Source organism: Mastigoproctus giganteus, chromosome 12 (assembly GCF_048544385.1).
Source record: "Mastigoproctus giganteus isolate SK-2022 chromosome 12, ASM4854438v1, whole genome shotgun sequence".
In the NCBI taxonomy this organism is placed as follows: domain Eukaryota; kingdom Metazoa; phylum Arthropoda; class Arachnida; order Uropygi; family Thelyphonidae; genus Mastigoproctus; species Mastigoproctus giganteus.
In genome coordinates this window covers 13,092,203-13,113,659 of record NC_143586.1, presented here as the reverse complement: position 1 = coordinate 13,113,659, position 21,457 = coordinate 13,092,203, and the positions used below count along the sequence as shown (strand labels likewise).

At 35.9% G+C, this 21,457-nt stretch overlaps 1 protein-coding gene across 1 annotated transcript in view; it reads right to left on the bottom strand.

Moving 5' to 3' along the window:
• The window catches only part of LOC150076709 (uncharacterized), a 144,071-nt gene that overhangs the window by 7,977 nt on the left and 114,637 nt on the right, over positions 1–21,457 (bottom strand). The window contains exons 9-13 of the mRNA XM_090386334.1: positions 19,848–19,986; positions 17,170–17,316; positions 10,480–10,673; positions 5,357–6,122; positions 1,078–1,165 (exon numbers count right to left, since the gene is read on the bottom strand). Coding sequence (XP_090242460.1) covers positions 1,078–1,165; positions 5,357–6,122; positions 10,480–10,673; positions 17,170–17,316; positions 19,848–19,986 — 1,334 coding nt within the window. The remainder of the gene's footprint in view (positions 1–1,077; positions 1,166–5,356; positions 6,123–10,479; positions 10,674–17,169; positions 17,317–19,847; positions 19,987–21,457) is intronic.

The following is a 21,457-nucleotide window of genomic DNA, read 5'->3' as shown; positions in this document are numbered from 1 at the left end:
TTTCGATAACGACCCAATGGATATAAGTGAGTAACAGATTAAAAAAGCTAATGATGAATCAGGCATTTTAACATTTTTTAAGGTAAAAACTGAATCATCTTGTTAATTTTTATACACTGCATAAACGCATCGAAAGGGTTAAGCAAAAACCCTAATATAATAGGGGCCCGCAGAAATATTATTACGGGGCCCTAAAATCCTGTCGATGGCTTTAGTTATATGCAAAATTAGAAGAAAAAAAAAAAACAATACGTTTTCACAAATGTGTACTGACTGTGCGGTGCTGCTACAGAGACGCAGCTGCCGTGGTATAAGCAATAAACAATTAAAGCAATCGCCATGCCATGCGTTTTGTTTTATTTTTAAGAATTTGAATTATAGTATGATAGGGAAATGTAACGGTTTTGTTATATTTATATTTTATTTATTTTAGTTGTAAGTATAGTTGAATTAAGTAATAAAAATTATTAAGTTAACATAAATAAAAGAATCGTCGAAAAATAAAATTGTCTCACGTGAAAAGTGCTGCCCGTGGTGGACTGCCCCCCCCTAGCTATGCCACTGATCATTAATAATGTAGAGAAAAGCTTCAACTATAGAAATTTCTGTTTTATGTCATTAGTGAAGACTACAGCCAATTGAGAGTTCTTAGGTTCTTGTTTATACTCCGGCACAACCACCAGGTCAGTGGAGTTTACAATAAATCAATCAATACAAATTGTTAATCGTATTTAGCAATCATGGGTTTGAAACCCAGTCCATTCAAAGAGTGTGTGCTACTGCACTCGCACTCCTGACCACTCAGCTACGTCAGGCCTAAAGGTTAAGGAATAAGAATTCTTGTTTATACTCTGGCATGACCACCAGGTTAGTGGAGTTCACAATAAATCAATACAAATGTTAATCGTATTTAGTAGTCACGGGCTTGAACCCTGGTTCACTCAAAGAGCGTGTGCTGCTGCACTTGTGCTCCTGACCACTCGGTTACTTCAAGCCTTCTTATCGTATGGGGGAACCAAAGCACAACAAACAACCCTAAATTATTTCATCTCATAGATAAAAGATAAGCATACTTACACATCATAGTCAGGATCATCAGAATTTCTTGATCCCCTTTGTGATCCATAAATGGCACCTTCAGTCTTTGCAGCAGTTGGCCTTGTACCTAGAAAACAACAGAAAGTTTTAAATTATTCATTCCATATTGCATATCATTATCCATAAGGTAATTTTACTGATAATAATAATAGTAGTAATATTAACACTCACTAACATATACTCTGTGGATATTTAAATATAATCCCCTGCTTCAGCATATGAGTGTAATATTCAGTAACACCATATATGAGAGTAACTGACTTAGAGACAAGTCCAATGAGTGAGTGCATATCAGAAAAGGAGATTTACATGGCAGAAAATGAGCAGTGCCACCACAATAAAAGATGAACTAAGTCAATGTTGGCAGTATTCACTATAAGCTAATGTGCAGTGCTTAGGAACTGTATGAGAGTTATTGCAGGAGCAATATCTTTTTTTCACATGTCGATACATTATTAAAGGAGAAAATTCAACAATAACTGCCTCATATTAAGAGCATGACTCTGAAATCCTTGTGTGAAACTTGTATTCAATGGCATGATGCTGTCATGTTGTTTAAAGATTATCTGAAGCCAATTTTGGTTGTCCTGGATACACTGGAACAGATCTCAGCTGATAGTTTAGTAAAGGCACACACTGTTGAATTCAATTTCTCAGTTCTCATTTTTAGTGACAACTTTCATATTTCCTTACTTTTGCAGTTACTGCGAAGTAAGAAAATTGATATTGATAACTGTTATTTTGAAAATTCTTTGGCATGTGAGAGATGAACCACAAAACATTTCAACCGCATTTATATGAAGGCAAAAACCTTTGCAGAAAGCATGAACCTCAGTGAAGCTGTTCCCCGCAATTGCAAACTCCAAATGCATCAATTAAATGTACCACATTCTACACCAGAGGAATATTATTACCAAGCAGTTTACATCTCATTCCTTGATGATCTAATGAGAAGTTTAGATGACAGAATCCAATCTCACAAAACTATTATTGTTTCATTACAGTGTGTTCTTCCATCTAGATGTCAAAATCATGATTATATTTCAATAGAGCCTGCAGTGAAATTATATGGGTCAGATTGGGTCATGAATATGTAGTGGAAAGTGAGTCTCAATTATAGTGTACCAAGTGGAAGCGAGAAAACCATGACTGTCCCAAAACTGTACTAAAAAGATTAGCACAGTGAAAAGGGATTGTTTCTGAACATTTATATTCTTTTAAAATTGTTAGCAGTTCTTTCTCCCTGTATCCACTGCAACTGGTGAAAAAAGCCTTTCTATCCTTCATAGGATAAAATATTATTTGAGGAATATGATATTAGAAAATAGGTTGAATGGACTGGCTCTGCTTTCTATTCACAGAAACTTCTATGTGACTGATGATGAAATGATAGAAAAATTTGTGAGTATGCCAAGAAGAATAAATCTAGAATTGGTAGTGACAAATGATGCAAGAAAGCAAGCTTAAAAAAGATTTGCTTTTATTTTTTGCTGCTTCTTTTAGCTCCACAGTAGAGTTTGATAAATTTCTGGCATCCCCTTCCCTAAAGAATTCCATATGTGCGAATGTAGATGCAAAATACCTATTCAGTTTATTAGTAACCTCAGAAGTGTCATCAACAGTTAACCCATTGACAACAAGTGGCCCAATGTGATTCAACCCCTTCCTTCTACTATTAATACAAGCATAAAATTTTTTGCTGCTTTGCACTCCTTGCCAAAGACTGCTCATAATCTGCCTTAACTTGCCTAACCTCCTTTGTGACTTGATTGCAGACTAGTTTATATCTACCATATGCCTCTGTATCACTTGATAATTTATGTGCCTCCCAGCATTTTTCTTTTCTGCCACAAGTCTCATTAGTTTATCTGACATCCACTTAGGTGTAAGCCTTGAATAGTATTTCTTAATTGTTATGAAAAGCCTAGTAGCTTCTATGATTAGTTCCCTGAATGCTTCCTATTTAGCATTTGCTGTTGCTAACATCATTAGTTGGTCCCATTGTATAGAATTTAAAAACTCTGCGACTGCTTCGGTCACCTTTAACAAACACCCTTCCCTTTACCCCTAATGGTAGTTACATTGTTGAATAAATCCGACATCAGCACACTGCAATCACTACCACCTAGTGGTTTGTTTATCTGCAGATTCTTAATGCATGAAGAATCACTGCTGATAATCAGATCAAGAGTATTACTTCCTCTGGTTGCCTCTCAAACATGCTGCTGTAGAAATCAATCATCCAATAAATCCCCAAAAGGCTTGCTAGTGTGCAAGTGACCAATCCACAAGTTTCAGTCAATATATGGGAAGTTAAAATCCCCCATTATAATACAATCTGATTTACTTGTCCACTCTATTTCCCTGTGCAGCTGTTCATTCTACTTATCAGAGTCATTAGGCATATAAAATACTCCCATTCTCAATTTTGCTTTCCCAGTGCTTATGTTGCACCAAATGGATTCAACATTGCAGTGTCCACTTATATAAACTGGATGCACTTCCTTAGATTTTATGTGTTTCTTAACTACTAGCATAACCCCTCCTCCCTTCCTATCCTTCCTGTACACATTCTACTCTCCAAATTTCATTTTTGCATTCCTTATATCTGTGTGACACCACATCTCCGATATCCCAACAATATCTGCCTTTGATGTTTTGACCAGCACCTCATATTCATTAAATTTATTTATTAAACTGCTAACATTGGTGTACATGCAAGTATACATGCACTGTTCTTACGCTCAGTTACTCTAACACAGCCCATGTATTCACCTGTATTCACAACGTCTGATGGAAGTTTGTTCCAGCAATCAACAACCCATTGGCTAAAGGCAAACTTCCACACATCTTTTCTGCAACAAGAATAAAAATGTTCTAAAAGTGATGTCAAACTGACTCACACAAGTGCCAAATAGCACTGTTGCCAAATAGCACTGTTATTTTTGGATTGTAAACTGATGATTTTTTTTTTTTGTTGTTGAAAAATGTGCCAGATTTAAAGAATTCCAAATTACAAAGTCTTGGATTTTACATAGTTGCCTTTATTATTATTATTATTTTTAATTATTCTAGTAACATGCATTATGTTTTATTCATCAATGAAGACTTCAAAAGCCACTGGCACTACTCGTGTTTAGAATAGAATAACTGTCAAGTGTCCAGCATGTTACATTCCCCATTTTGGGTTTTGCAGCATGTATAACATGTGAATTGGCCCACGAACACACAACACGCTTGTAAAAACATAATAATACAATGATTCAAAATGGTCTAAATTGCTAATGACAGCATTCAATTTCTATTTTTTTCACAGCAGCACTGTTGGATTTTGTGCAATTTGTTTGCTTTTAAAGATATTTTTGGAAATATGCAGCTTGTCTAAAGATTTTTTTCTTTTTCCCTAAGCATTGTTTTCTAAATGTATCATATAACTACACAAAAAAAAAAAAAAAAAAAAAAAATTCATCCATTTTGTGGAAAAAGGATTATTTAATTATACAATAATGGCTCATACTTTGATTTTTGTATTTGTGAAGAGTGCATCAATAATAATGATATTCAATAATAGTTGATTTGTAAATAAAATGTGTTAGATTGATTATTCTTTCTTCTGTTTGGGAAGCATGGAGAAAGAGAAAATATGTAATAGTAAAATATTTAAAATTCAAATTATAAAACTATCAGTGTTCAAAAAACATTTCATTTATGAGTCTCACTTTACAAATGTGCCTATTAAGTAAAAATACTGTGAATAAGCCTTTTGTTACAGCAGCTTTTTCATCACATTCTTCAGGGGTCAAAAAAATGACTAGTATATTATATTATTAGAGAAGAGATAATATTGCACAATTAAGACTTAAAAAATACTATAAAAACAGTTGTCCATATACTCTTGGCTTGCAGAAGTAGGTATTAATACCATTATTATCACTTGCTATGGAAAGCCTAATGACATAGGCAGTAGGTACTGCTACCTGCTGTTTACAGGTTTAAGTATTTTTATAATTGTAATTGTAGTATTTTGCCTCCAATCATTTAATGCTATTATCTATTTTCTTAAATGTAATATAGACAATTATTGTGGCCTCTGAAGAAGCCACTGCAATGTAAAACTTCTTATAAATTTAGCTAAAATTCAAAATTAAAAAATAATAATTTTGTATAATAATAAGCACAGAATTGTTTATCATCATCTCAACCTGACAAGAAACTTTTAAAAAACTTCATCTTGGATTTCATTCAATAATTTTCTTACCTTGTTGATCACAAAAGGCTTCACTCAGATGATTTTCAGTTAAAAGTGATGGATATGGTTTTGCTGCCTTTTGTTTAATAGTCCCAACATTTTCATTTGCAAAGGGAAGTGTGCTTGATTCACTACTGCATGATTCCACTGAGTCTTTTCTTCTTTGCTGGAAAAGGGGATTATTAAATAGTTCATCAAGTGGAGCAGCCTTTTCTGTATTACCTGATGACTTTCTCTGCCTTTCTTGTGCTGGAGCTGGAGCTGGAGGTGGAGGTTGAAGTGGATCTTCATTTAGTGGTAAGTGTCCATGTGCATTCACTGAAACTTGGGGCAATGAAGTTGTACTTAATTGTGTAGGAATCTCTTTTATTTGAGGTGGATCTGTTTTCTTCTCTGTTGGCAGTTGCTCACTTTTGGTAGAATTGCTTCGTTTAGGAGGTGGTGGAGGTGGTGGTTTTTTAAGGGTTCCATGTCTTGGTGACCCATCAAGACTAGACCATCCATCTAGCTGTCGGTCCTTAACAATACTTATCAGTTCCTTTTCATCAATGAATTCTACTTCCTGACGAGAACTGGCTGATACTTTGGCAACAGGACGAGAGCGGATTAAACCTTTAGGCCGATGTAAAGTTACTGTGCCATCATACAAAGAATCACCATCAAGGTCAGTAATTTTCCAGTCATGAACCAGGTCCTGAGGTTGCATAGGTGCTGGTGCTGGGACATCATCTGTTGTGAGACTTTCCAATGAGTGTCCTCTGATTGGAGACTGAATCTGTGAAAGGCATAAAATATACTTTGTCTCTTTAATGTATATGAATATTATGAAAAAAAAATTGCAGTAAAAGAATAAATGTGGAACTTTAAGGAAACATTTCATGTTATCTGTTCTGATTTATTTCACAAAAAATTAATAAGCTCAAATTATGAAAGAAGCAAAGTTTTTATTTTGGCACCTGAAATAAAAATTCCAGTACATTTGCTTTCTTAATAACATGAACACTGCTTGCTCTGTTGATAGCATGACAGGAGTGAACATATATTCATTTTGGAAATAACATTGTTATCCTTGAACTGACTAAATTTACTATAATTTTTAATTTAATAGCATCACTAAGAGAGATAAATGTGTTCAGAGACATGGTGTCACTCAGATATAAGGGATTTAGAATATGAAATGGGAGTACAATGTGTACAGAAGGGACAGACAGGACAAGAAGAGTTAAGAAGCACATAAAATTTAAGGCAGTGCATCCAGTGGACATAGGTGGTCAGTGAAATGTTCAGTCAGTTTGGTGCACTATAAAACATAAGCACTGGGAAAACCAAAATGGGTATGAGTGTGTTATAGACCTAATGACTGTGATGAGAATAATGAACAGTTGTCCAGACATATAGAATTAGAGTCAGTAAATTAGAATGTTTTATAACTCTCTGGATATTGACTGGACTTTATAGGTTGGTTACTCACACAGTAGCAAGACATTTTTGGATTTATTGGATGATTGTTTACAATACCAGCAAGTAGAGAGAGACAACAAGAGAATCAATACTCTTGATCTGATTATTAGCAGTGGCTCTTCATGCAATAAGAATACTCCATATAAAACACTCGCTAGGTTGTAGTGATCACAACGTATTTATGTTGGATTTACTCAAAGATGTAACAACAGTCAAAGAGAAGGGAAAGGGCTTTTGCTTTAGTAAAGGTGACTACAGCAGGTTCAGCCAGTTTTAACATTCTATGCAGTGGGACCAACTGATGAAGTTTCCAACAGCAAATTCTAAATGAGAAGCATTCAAGGATGTTATCATAGAAGCTACTAGGCTTTTTATACCAACTAACAGATACAGTTCAAGGCATAGACCTAAATGGTTATTTTTTTTGTTATTTTGGTTTTTTTAGGAACATCAGCAACTTAGGCCATATTGCTCCGGGGATATGCAGTGGTCATTCCCCGACCTTTCCTTGTCCTCCGTATTTGGTGGTCATGGGTTCGAACCCCGGTCTAATCAACAAGCGTGTGCTACGCACTGCTGCTTCTGCCCACTGGCTATGGAGGTGGCAGACCTAAATGGATGTCAGATGAACTGATAAGGCTTGTGGTCATGAAGAAAAATGCATGGAATGCTTATAAATCATCAGGTGTTACAGATGGCTACATTGGATACAAAACAGTCTGTAGTCAAGTCACAAAGGAGGATAAGCAAAATAAGGCAGATTATGAGAAGTCTGGTAGGCAAAGAATGTAAAGAAAAGCAGCACAGACTCCTTTTACTTATGTAAACAGTAGAAGGAAGGGATTTTTCCACTAGATATGACTGGATTGCTAAGGTTACTGACAAAGTGAATGGGTGTTTTGCATCTACATTCATCACATGAGGAATTCTTTAGGGATAGGGATACCAAAAGTGAGTCAAATTCTGGCAGGGAGCTGAATGATTTTGTGATAACTGAGAGGAAAGTAGAGAACAAATTATTGAAGCTAAATGTAAAACAGGCACCTGGAGTGGATGGGATCAATCCAGTTATATTAAAGGAAGCAGCAATAGAGGTAAGGAAACCTTTGGACATGATTATGAGTGAATCTCTGAATTCAGGGGGTGGTTCCTATGGACCGGACATGTGCAAATGTATCCCCAATTCATAAAGGGGGATAAAAGGGAGACATGAATAATCACGGTGCTGTTAACTTGACTTCTGTTCCAGGGAAAATAATGGAGTCACTGATTAAAGAAGCAGTGCAGTACCATCTAGACAGGAATGCAATATAACTGCACTCCTGTCTAGCTATACATCATTATACTGCAGTCACAGCATAAATTTGTTAGGGACAATCTTGGGTGACCAATCTCATTAGATGTCATGACACAGTAACAAAGAAAATGATGCAAAAAATTATTTTTACATCATGTACTTAGATTTCAGAAAAGCTTTTGATACTGTTGCACATAAGACTGCTGTACAAATTGGAACAGTGGCATTAAGGAAAGGTTGCAGCTATGGATAAATGAATGGTTGAGTAGGAGAAGACAGAGTGGTTATCAATGGGCACTGCTCTTCTTGAACTAATGTTGTTTGCAGAGCCACCAAGGGTTCAGTGCTGGGCCAATTGTTTTCTGTATTTATTAATTATATTGATGAAGGTATATTAGGCTTAATGTCCAAGTCTGCAGGATGTAACAAGACACATCCTAGACAAATTAGGGTGAAAAATTACTGCAACAAGACAAGATCTAGACAAATTAGGGAATGGGTTCAGAAGTAGCGAATGAAGTTTAATATTGACAAATGCAAGATAATTCATATGGGGAGCAGCAATCCCAGATTAGCATACCAGCTGTTCACACCCAGGGCAGCAGATAATGAAAAATACTGGGGGGGGGGGGAATTGTGCAGTCAGATTATGAAGTTCTCTGAGTAGTGCGTACAGGCTGCCAGGAGAGTTTGTGGGGTTTTGTCAGTGATATACAAGAATTTTGCTAGCAGGGATAAGGAGGTGATTATCCCTTTGTATAGGGCAATGGTTAGCCCACACCTTGAATACTGCATACAGGTCTTGAAGCCTCATTTTAGGAAGGATGTGGATCTGTTCGCATGGATGCAGAGAAGAGCAACATGATTGGTGAGGGTAGCAAAAGGGTACTCTTACTAGGAAAGGCTTTAGTTTTGCAAATTGCAGCTTCTGGAGACTGTTTACCTGGGTGGAGATTGAGGCATTGAATGGATTAAGGCATTGAATGGATTGAGTAAGCTCAGTGCTGAATCCTTCCTCTTGCTTAGATGAGGCAGCATAAATTCAAACTGAGGAAGGATGATTGCAGGGCGGATGTACAGAAATTTGCCTTTAGCCAGAGAGTGTATATAGTGTCAAGGAAGTTACTTTAAAGAGGAACCACCTGGATAACTTGGTAAGCTGTATTACTGAAATGTTATCGGTCCCTAAACTTTATGATCATACCTTGTTACAGGTGGGCATTGGGAGATTATGCATTATATGTATACTCACTACCATAGTTAAATAAATTTACCAGTATACATTTTCTCTCTCTCTCTCTCTCTCTCTCTCTCTCTCTCTCTCTCTCTCACACACACACACACACATAATTGTTTTGTTTTGTTTTTATGGAGTAGGGTGCTCAAGCCTCTGAGCTCCTAGTGATGGTTGTTGCTTAGAAAAAAAAGAATATTTCACACATTTACAGCAAAGGAACAAAGGAATAATAGTGCAAGAGATAAATACAAATCAAAGTACCACTAACTGAAGGAAGAAATTGCTAAAGAGATATTACATTAAAAAGTTAGAGGTTTGTTTATGCAAAGTAAAAGGAATTCCTCATTCCTTTTTTTTTTTTTTTTTTTTGTAGCCAGCTGAATTTAAAAGTAGTGCAATGATCTTAAATACCCACAGCAGGACGAACTTTCTTTTACCAAAAGTTGTTTTGGTATTTCTTTACTTTTAAAAAAATTGCAATGCCAGAAGATTAATCTGCCATTTATTGAAAATATGAAAAACTGTGATGACATGATGTTAGCCTTTTGCAGGATGCAGAATAATTATTGGTGGCTATCGCTAATAATTCCCTGAAAAAAGAGTGAAATTACTTAAAGTGAGCCTTTATAAAACAGCTATTTTTATAAAAATGCTATTTCGGCCCTTTTAAAAATTATCAAAAGTCGGTAACTTCCTCATTCATTCTCTCTCTCTCTCTCTCTCTCTCTCTCTCGGTGTGTGTGTGTGTGTGTCAGTCAGTCAGTCAGTCAGTCAGTCAGTTGTTATTCTTATTTCAAATCAAGTATTGAATTATTAGTAAGTGAATAATAATTAATTTATTATGTACAAACATTAGTATTGGTAAAACGATGCAAGAAAGCAAGCTTATACAACATTAGCCAAAAAAAAAACCTTCCGATTTCACCTATACAGTTCTTCCAATAATTTGTCTAGTTCTTCCTTGAACACAAAAGTTTGTTCTAACAATCAACCACCTGCTGGCTAAAGGCAAAATATGTAAATATGATATGATAAATATGATAAAAGAAAGAACAACAACAAAATGTATGTTAATTTTTATGAAAAAAGAACAGAAGTCACTTGCATATTAAAATATGTATAACTATAATGGCATACCAGAACTGCTGTCCCATTTAGCTGATATCTGGAATTACTTCTTGGAGAGGACAAAACATGTGCCCCATATCCATCATCTCTAGATAACTGAAATGTCTTCAACTCAGGGATGGAATCCGTGGACGGGGAATTTTTTGGTCTGACAGTTGCTATAGGAATATCTTGAACTGGGCACTGGTAGGCAGGAATAGTGGCTATAAAAAGAAGCATAAATTTCTGAAGACAGCTACAATGAAGCAGTTTGAAATTTAAAAATATTTTGTAGTTCTTTTGCAACAACTATTTTGTGTGTAACAACTGAAACACAGACTTGCTGTCTTCACTTGTTTTGTAAGATGTTGAAGAGAATTGCTTCTACTTGGAATGATGCTAATTGTAAAGTATGTTACAATAAAAAAGTTCAGTATGTTACACATACTCACTTTATTATAATTAATGTGACTTCACATAAGTGATATGTCTCTCTCTCTCTCTCACAAAACAACCACTTTTAACTATAAAGGTCATAGAAATAATGGTAATTTGTTTCAGATATGTAGCATTGTTCTGCATAGGTTAATAAGCAATAAAGAGAATTTAATAATAGTTTACTGCACAATGTGTGCCTTCTCAGAAGAGGGAAGGTATGCTAAGGAAACTAGATATTGAGATTTGCTGTTACCTCAAGGAAAAAAAAATTAGGCAAAAATATATTGATATGATATGATAGGGAATTTAGAATATCATTATTTTTTATTATTATTATTAGCCATATGGTACAAGGAAACCTGAGGCTTATGCTGCATCAGCAAAAAAAAAAAAAAATCCCAAGTTACCCTGAGAGAGAGAGAGAGAGAGAGAGAGAGAGAGAGAGAAGAATGATGATATCCAGCTCAGGACCCTGGGTTTGCCAAGCCCATACTCACCAGGTGCGAGCCCTGGGGTTAAATATGTGGTAAAAAAATTTCTAGAATAGTACAGTATACCTTGTGTAATATACATTCATCCACTGGAAGGGATCATAACGTGTGGTAAACTGCAGTAAAATATTTGATACCCACTCTTTTATGTATTTATTTTTGATAATATCTCTGCTAATAATCCATAATGATTCTGGTGTCATATTTCCGCCTAGTAGATACTTCCATTTTAGCATTTTAGAAATTGGCAGCAAAAAGGTAAGACTATTTACCTTCATCAATGTATACTAAACGTACAACAGTTGTCAATAAGTAGTACACATTTATAAAAGTAAATATTGCAAAAAAAAAAAAAAAAAAAGCTGTATATCTAATCATTCAGTTTTCATCTTTGAGGATGCTTTGGGCCCTTGAATGATGGCAAATGATGGCTGCCAAGGCATGAGCTTATTCTCATATAAGAGACAACACCATTATTTGCAGATTGATCTATGTTGCTAATACGCATATGACAACAAAATAACATCCTCAACAGCAACTGGTCCCACAAGAGATAGCAGTTGTCTGTTGTTAGGGAAATGAGAAATATATTGTGTAAAAAGGAGAGGATGGAATAGGGTATGTCTGTTGGGGCTAAAGCTGATAACATTGTAGAGAAGGTATCATCTTTTAACCCACTGATGGGAGTGCCCCATATAAAGTATACAAGAGCCATTTTTTTTCTAATTTAAACTAAATTTATACAAGTGACATAAATGTCATTTTACAAATACCTCAATCATTGTTTCTAATCCAATCTGCATCATTAATTGTTTTGTTATTAAAGAAATTTGGCCATAAAAAATAAAAACCAAGTGTTTTCTTAAGCCTATTAATGCATATTAATTAACTTGTGTTTAAAAAACATGAATTTAAAATTATCTGCATCTTTCCGAGCCAATTACCAAAGCGGGCCCCAATCACTTTTGATCCATGCATTGTCAGTGGAAGCACTGACTGGCTTCAGCTGTTGTTTGTGTCTGCAGTGAAGGGCCGTTAACTGCATGATATAGGATATTTAACTTTAGTTTCTTTCAAGTTTCACCCACTAAAGTAGAGGTAATGCCCAAATGCGAGAGTTTTAACATGAGAAAAAAAAAAAAAACATGTCCAAAGCATGGAAAAGGGGGAAGGGTATTTAAAAAAAAGAATTAAAAATATATGCTTTCAATATAAAAAAATTGGATTATTCACAACTGTATTCAAAAAAGACTGAAAACAAAAGATTGCATCAAAAAGTGAACAATTTAAAATTTTTTCATGCAAGTTTTAAGGTTCTAAAATGGCACCTGATCCCAAGGTGTTTCGTCAGTGAGAAGGAAATTTGCCTGCCCATTAGAGAGTTAAGGGCACAAAAGGCGATAATGTTGTACCCGTCGATACTAATGATATTAAGAGTAGAAGATCTGCGGATTTGCATAACAAGTATAGGGCAATTCTGAGAAAAAATTGCAAGTTAGGAATAAATTTGAAAGTGTCTTAAAATCTGTCTAGACATGATAGGAGGAGTACAGTACGTGATGAGAGCCTTGTCAATCAGTTTGGCCCTGGAGATGCTGTGTGAGGTCCATGGAGTAGAATTTTTCTCAGCATGGTCTGTGCTTGTTAATAGGAGAAACTCTTTTTACAAGGCTGGGACAGACACTTAAATAGAAGGCATGCAAGAATATTTGCTGATGCTATCGAGGCAGTGTTAGTCAGTTGGAAAACTGGTGGGATACACAAACTAATAGATTAATAGCAGCCACAGGTAGAGGTGAAAGTGATTCTTACAATGCTTTTATTGGGACATACCGCAGCCTGTCAGCCTAAAGCAGTTCTTCTGACCTAACGAACCATTCAGCCTAATCACCCAGAACCTAAAGTAGGGTTTGTTATTTCAGTCATTCTCTTTATGTAACAATACTTTCTAGCTTCTGCTCATTTACTTTTCTGCTCATTAACAGCATGCAGCCTTCAAAGTCAAGAAATTTACAGCAATGTTTGTCAGCATCACTTGCCAAGAATGGGGGTTAATATTAAAACCCTTTCAGTACTTTACAAGACAGTGTGTGTCCCCATTATTACTTACACAGCTAGTTTATTAGGAGAGCAACTCTTGCTCAGACTACACACCTAAGGGAGCATAAATTCAAAGCAAAGAAGGACAGTTGCAGAATAGATGTGTGAAAGTTTGCCGTCGGCTGGCTGGTGTTGATTATTCGAAAAAATTTCCATCTTGTAGTGAAAGTGCATAGTATGAATAAATTCAAGAAAAATTGGAAGGAATGGACAGATGATGGTGAGAAGTTTTTTTTTTTTTTTTTTGGCTGATGTTTTTTAAGCTTAGTATTAGTAGCGGAAAAAGAAGCTTTCTTGCATCTTTTGCCACTACAAAAACTAAGATCAGCATACATTTGCTAATTGAGGCCGTATCTTGCCCAATGAAAAACTAATAGTGTTGGAACAGATATCATGATGGTGGCTCAGAATTTTTAAACTAATGGAAGATTTGGTCTTTTGGTCTTATTTGTTTAAAAGATATTAGCAAAGTAGATCCTGTGAATAATGGTGCCATCACTAATATGAGCCCAAGCTTGACTTTCAGCTGTTGTCACTAGAGGTCCTTGAGGTTGTCACAGACATTCTCTCAGATATGCCAGACAAGCTGTACTTGCTACATAGGAGTCTAAAATGCTGATGGAACTGATATTTGGGTGACACTCAATTCAAGTGGACCCAATTTCGGTGAAATCCGGATGGTCTGTGACAGCCAAATCCTCTGCTTGCACCTTCACGATGGTGGGACTGTTGGTAATCCTGGGTATAACCTCCATGCACAAGTACATGGTGGGTGACCACCCAGGTGTGAATCAACGTAAGCAGAGGTCGAGGTGTGGCGCCCACACCACATGGAGGAATGTCGCCCCGCTATGTTACTAGGCAGCACTAGGTGGTAGATGACTCTCATCAACCGGTGCAATACCACCATTCTGCTTATTGAAGGCTTGAAGTGGTGGAACCCATGTTTATTCTCTAGAGCTAAGTTCCGGTCAACCCTTCCCCATCTCTTCCATCATGCAGTATGATTGATGACTTTTGAGGTTATGATGCATCATGGCGAGATCTAATATTCCTTACATTTCGAGGGTACAGCTCTAAAATGGTGTTCGCAGGCTGGCCGCTAGTTAGTACACTGGACCGGACCAAACCTATTGGTAACTCTCTAGGAGGCTTCCAGACCACCTAGTGTATAATCTTGCTACCTCTACTATGCCAGATAGTGACTGGAGGGAGTCCGAGTAGTGTGTATGCAGGGAGCATTGTCGAGGCCACGTTATGTCAAGCATCTGGGTATATTCTTACCATGTGTATGCCATATCCAAAATTTCATTATCTCATACAGCATGTCCCACCCACTTTTTCTTACTATTGAATACACATGAATTGTCAAACTAATAGAGCAAGCTTATCTGCAAAAAAGATCTAAACATCCCAAACACTTCCTAATTCATTTCACAAATATACGTGGTCTCAGTTCTAATCTCAATGATGTCCATTTCCACTTGCAGTCTGCCAAACCCCATGTACTTTTTCTGACAGAATCTCAGTTATCGGTTGATTCAACTACTGCTCATCTCAGATGCCCAAATTATTCGCTGTATGATTCCTTTCGCCTCAAAGGTGGTACTTGTGCATATGTCCATTCTAATATTCACTGTCAGAGACTTGGCAATTTGGAATCTCCTCTCTTTGATCTTCTCTGGCTTAAAATCTCTCTACCTCATTGTGTCAAATTCATCTATTGCCTCTGCCGTTCTCTCAACTCCACTAATCACTTGGAGCTCTTTGACTTCCTCTCTTTGCAACTTGACTTTCTCCAGTCCAACTTTCCTAACAGTGAGGTAATTTTCCTTGGTGATTTTAATGTTCACAACTCCAGCTGGCTTCCATTTTCTAGCCACACTGACCCAGCTGGTTGACATGCTGAAGCTTTTGCAATTGTTAATGACCTTGCACAGATTGTTCATTTACCTACAAGAATACCGGACAATCCTAATCATACAGCCAACAAGCTTGATCTTTTTCTCACAAACAACCCATCCAAGTACATGGTCGCAGTGAAGAGGTCCTTTAGGCACTTCTCAAAAATCTACTACCAATTCTTTAAATGCTGATCTTCGCGTAATTCTCCAGTGGGGCAAAGACAACTTAGTTGATTTCAACCCTTCTAAAACTCAGTCTTGTCTTATATCTCGCAAAAAGGATTCTTCTGCTCCTATGCTTATCTTTGGTGACACTCCGATTTCTAGGCAAAATGATATATCTCTTTTGGGGATTACCCTGACTTCTAATCTCTCTTGGCACAAGCACATTACAAATATTGCTTCCTCTGCATCTAAAAAACTTGGTTTTCTCTTTTGCTCTCGACATTACTTTTCTTCCAAAAAGCTGCTCACTCTGTATAAATCGCAAATAAGCCCTACCATGGAATATTGTTCCCACATCTAGGGTGGTGCCCCAAAACCTCTCTCAGGCTTCTTGATTCCATTCAGAAGAGAGCAGTTAGGTTAATTAATGATTCATCTCTAACAAAGTCTCTCCACTCGCTGTCTCATGTACTGTTTCTGCTGCATGCCTCTTTTATAGATATTTCTATGGGCACTGTTCTTTTGAATTGGCTTCTATAATTCCCGCTCTCTCTTTCAAAACAGTCCGAACACGTGCCGCCACCAGCCAACATCCATTTACTGTCAAACTTCAAACTCACAGAACCAACTTTTCATCTTTCTCATTTATTCATTCAACTGCCGTTTTCTGGAACAACCTTCTGTCATACGCATTTCCTGAAAATTACAATCTACAGAAGTTCAAGTCCGATGTCAACAAATATCTTCTTTCGTCTTCTCAACCTCCAACCCCTGCATGGTACTAAGTGCTATAGGTTCTAATACCTCTCGTGTTTGGGGTTTACATAAAAAAAAAAAAAAAAAAGATGGGCTAAAGCATTTTCAGCAACATAAATTGAACAGAGATGTGTATCACTGTCAAATTATTTCAGTGATTACATTGAAATATCAACCTGCAGTCTTTAATACCGTATGAAGTTTAGTGAAACATTTTCTCTGCAATGTTCTCTGCCAGAGTCTGATAGTAGAACTTTGTTTCAAAAATAACATGAGCAAATACATATCCTTGAAATGGATATGTATTTGCTTCATTTATTAACAATTTAGTTTCAAACTGCATCTTTGCTACAAACTCTACCTTGAAAGATTCATTAAATCCTCTTAGTAATTCAAGGAACTTTGCAAGCCTTTTCAAGTGGGGCAGTTTTTTTCCATGGTGTCAGTATACAATCCAACCTTCAATCACATGACCTTAGTTGCATCACTCATAATTCAAAATTTCCCATCACCAATATTAGTTAATTGTCCCACACTCACTTTCCACCTTCAAGATGGACTAGTTAAACGGGGTCCACTAATAGTTGTTTGATATAAAAAATCATTAATAAGTCAAAAAAAATTATACCATAAATGTTAGTGAATGTCTTACAAAATGTATCTTTGAAGATTCTAAAAAAAAAAAAAAAAAAATAGATTCCCATTATCTAATCCTTTAATTCTATTTGATATCATGCAATTTTGTTTGCCTTTTTACCCAAGATTTTGTTGATATCTCAGTCTCTTATTAAACACATCAACAGTACATCTCGGAACACTGTTTTTTCCTTGTTATAAATTATAAAAACTGAACAATGCATACTTACTAAGAGTAGAAGGTCTCGGAAGAGTAGCTGGGAGACTTCTTGCAATGTCTACGTTTTGCCCAACTGTATCAGGAGGTAAACTTGGACGACGGCCGCTGTTGATATCTTGAATTCGTTTAATGGCTAACATGATTTTCTTTTGGTGACCTACATGAAATAAAGGTTAGACTGATCATTGGAAAGTGTATACAATGAAAAAATATAGCTCTTAATTTGAATATAAGATATATGTTAAAAAAGAAATCTGAACAGATTTCTTTTTTAACATATATCTTAGAATAGAACAGATGCATCATTTCACTTGTCAAAACTTATAATGGTGAGAAATGCAATTTTTTTCTTAATAAAAGACAGTTAACAAGATTCATCTTTGCAAACTCAATCTGTAAATACATTCCATCTCATATTTCCTTTTAGCAGTTTCATTCCCACATTACTGAATAATACCTAAACTTTTAGTCTTGGATTTGACTTTAGTCTCTCCTGTAATTTCAATTTTCTGGAAAAATTTGGAACTACAGGAATTATCAGGGGCTGGCTGGCAATAGTGGTGGAACCTCACAGCAGTTGCCCCTTAAAAATAACATTCCCAATTACCCAGTGATTAAAATTCTAAAATTTTTTTTAACCTTCCTAAATATAATCAAACTACTGTAATAGTTTATGAATTCATATTCTTATGATTTTCATATAGAAATTGGTGTGAAAACTTGTGAGGTGCCCTACTGCCATTTCTGCAGCTATTTAGATTTTGCATGAAGAATCTTTTAAATTGTAAAATGGAAGGGACTGGGAGATTGATATCTCTATTTTGAGTCTAACATATTTTTTGTAATTTTTGGCAAAATTAATTTTTGTTTTTTTGAAAATAAGATGTAAAATGCACTGTGTTTTTAAAATTTTAAGGTATATTTTAAACTTAAATGTTACATACAGTAAGTATTGCAATCCATTAAGAAAATATAGCATTTTTCAAGAAGAATTTTAAAAAATGTTTTCTAAAAATTATAAAGAAAATGGGTACCTGTCAGGTTCCCCCACCATTTTTGCTACAAATGGGGGGGTACCACTGTTGCTGGGTTAAGGACAGAAGGAGTGTCATAAATGGGCATTCTTCAAAGTGGACTAACACAGTAAATGTACTACCTTTGGGAAAAGTGCTGGGATCTGCTTTTGTTTGTGACCTTCCATCACATTATAGTGTGCAGGGTATTGCAAAAGTGTGCTGACGATGTGATGGCTGGGGGGGGGCAGCTAATGATCAGGGCAAGGCTGTGCTGTTTCAAATGAATTGATTGCAATTATGGTCAGGAAAAAAAGGTAAGGCAAAGAGTGGACTGATCAAGTAAATATCCTTATGGGGAATGGTGGTTTTGTTTGTAATCATCCTTAATGCAGGGGATCTGCTTTTGTTTGTAATCTTCCTTAAATAACATTGATGGGAAGTACAGGGGAAAAAACAGAAAAGTATGCTGATCATAAGTAGGTTGGAGGGTAGTTAATGATCAAAGCCAGGCTATGCTGCTTCATAAGGATTTTGATTGGTTCCTATGGTCAAGAAAAAACCAAAAGATTTAGCACTTATAAATATAAGGTTGTTTGTACCCAAAGAAATGGAAACCAAGGAATAGCTTAAAACTGGTGGGAGGGATATTAAAAGTAGTTCAGGATGAAAAAAGACTTAGGGATTATGGTATAATCAAATATAAAGTTTACCATGCAATGAAAGCAAGTGGCCAGGAGAAGGCACATGGTATCCTCTCAATAATTTTATTGGACCTTTCAAGTAGGCAGAAAGATATCATTATTCCTTTATATAAGACCACACTAGGAATATTGTATATGGGTTTAAAAAAACCCATATACAATATGGGTATATAGGTTTAAAAAAACCCATATACAATATGGGTATATGGGTTTTTTAAACCCATAACTTAAAAAAAAAAAGAAAAGAAAGAAAAAGATGCAGAATTACTAGAGAGAGCTTACAGAAGGCAACCAAACTGGTACAGGAGCACTAATCATTGTTCTTATGAGCAATAACATAGAAGGCACAGAGTGCAAAGGGTTGGCCTCTAGATAACTTGGAGGGAGAATCTATATAAGACACCCTGAAGGGGATGAATAAAATGAATGAATGAGGACGGTATATTTTTTCATTGGTAGGAGAAAGAAGAACAAGGAGGCTCAAATATCAAATCTTAGGGAGAAACAAAATCTCTCTTGAAGTTTTCCTTCAGGCAGTGTGTGTTGGAGATCACTGGAAAGAGATATTCATTCTGTGTGTAACATAAATCTCAAATCCTCAAAACAAAATAAAACTTATTTTTGTTAATAATTTACCCTCCTCCTTTTTTAACTTATTACTTGGTGTACCCTACCCTACTTTCTCGATCCACTCCCCACAGAAGATATTTTTTATACTGCTGCTGATCTATATCTGTGGGTCCAGAAATGGCATTGCCAATTTAGATATTTTCTTAATTAAGCAGCAGAAGTACAAACATTTTAGCAAGGCCCTTTTTTATAGTCCCTACCCTACAGCAACAGCTGTAAATAAAATTTAGGACACTATTTTGAGGGTTATTTATAAACTTCAGTATTGCAGTAGGCTGTCTGAAAATAAAGTAGTGAAAAGTAACATTGATAAATTTTGCATAGTATATATCATTTCTTACCCAGTTTTTGTATCCCAATGTCTTCAAGATCTTCCCATGCAAGTTCTGTTACACTGTCTACTGTGTTACAGCATTGCTGACAAAGAGTTGTATAATATTCTTCCAAGCGCAGGAGCTGCAGCCATTCTACAAGAGAATCCTGGAAATATGATTGTAATGATCAAGACAATTATTTAGATTTAAATAAATTTTATTCATAGATATAAGTAAATATGAAGATAAAATTTATAATCCTGTCCACACATTCAACTTCTGGCTTATAGACAAAGCCATTTTGCAGACTTCAAGCAGCATGCTAAATGGTTTTGAACTTATAAATACTTTGAACATTTTAAAAATATTTTTGTTAATACTTATGAGCATTTTAAAAATATTTTGTTAATTTCACACTTTGTTTGTTCTGGACATAACTCACACCAAAGTTCCATCATAAATACATACTTTTCATGAATCTGTTCTTTTGCTAAGCTCAAGTGAGTCGAGTCAGTAAAATTAAATGATGCAAGAAAACAAGCTTATACAGCATCAGAAAAAAAAAAAAAAAACACTTTCCCCATCACCTGCCTGCCCACTCTAATAATTTGTCTAGTTCCTCCTTAAGTTTATTATAACTATCCTTCCACAGCACCAGATGAAAGTTTCTTCCAATAATCAACTACCCACTTTCTGAAAACAAATTTCTGCACATCTGTTCTACAATAATCCTTCCTCAATTTAAATTTATGCTCCCTCGTGTGTCGTCTGACCAAGAGGAAAGATGCCATCAGCAATTAGCTTAATCCATTCAAAGACAACCCCAATCAGATCTTCTTACAGGTGCATGGTTTTTTAGGTGCTGCAATTTACAGATGTGAAGCCTTTTGTCCCTCCTCCTGCTAATTGCATTGTCCTTCTCTGCATCCATTCCAACAGATCAATGTCTATCTAAAATGAGGTTTACAGATCTCTATGTAGTATTCAAGATGTGGCCTAACCATTGCTCTATATATAATGGAATAATTACATCCTTATTCCTCTGGCAAATTTCCTTTATATCATTGAAAAAATGCGTCACTAGTCTTACCATGAGTTGTTCTAACAGTATGTGTACACTGCTCAGAAAACTTGATGCCCGAATACACAATTGCCTCCAGGGATTTTTTTTGTACTCCATTACCCTCAACATTGTACCACACAGTTGGTATACCATTCTTGGCTTACTACTACCCATATCCAGTACCTTGCATTTGTCAATGTTAAATTTCAGTTAGATATTTTTGCAGTTGCATACCCTGATTACTATCATTAACCACCCTGCAAACTGTTCTGTCATCTATAGCAGAACTTAGACTTAGCCTAATATACATCATCATTGTCATTAATAAATATTGAAAACAATGGGCTAGCACTCTACCATGGGTATTCCATTAATAACATTAATTCAAGAAGAGAAATACCCATTGATAATCACTTTCTGCCTTCTCCTGGTCAACCAACCCATTAACCATAGTAGAAACTTGGCAACATTGCCCCCCCTTAACAAATTCATGCTGTGACTGCCATATAACTGCACCCCTGTCTAGTGGTCCTGCATTATTTCTTTAATCAGTAACTCCATTACTATTCCCTGG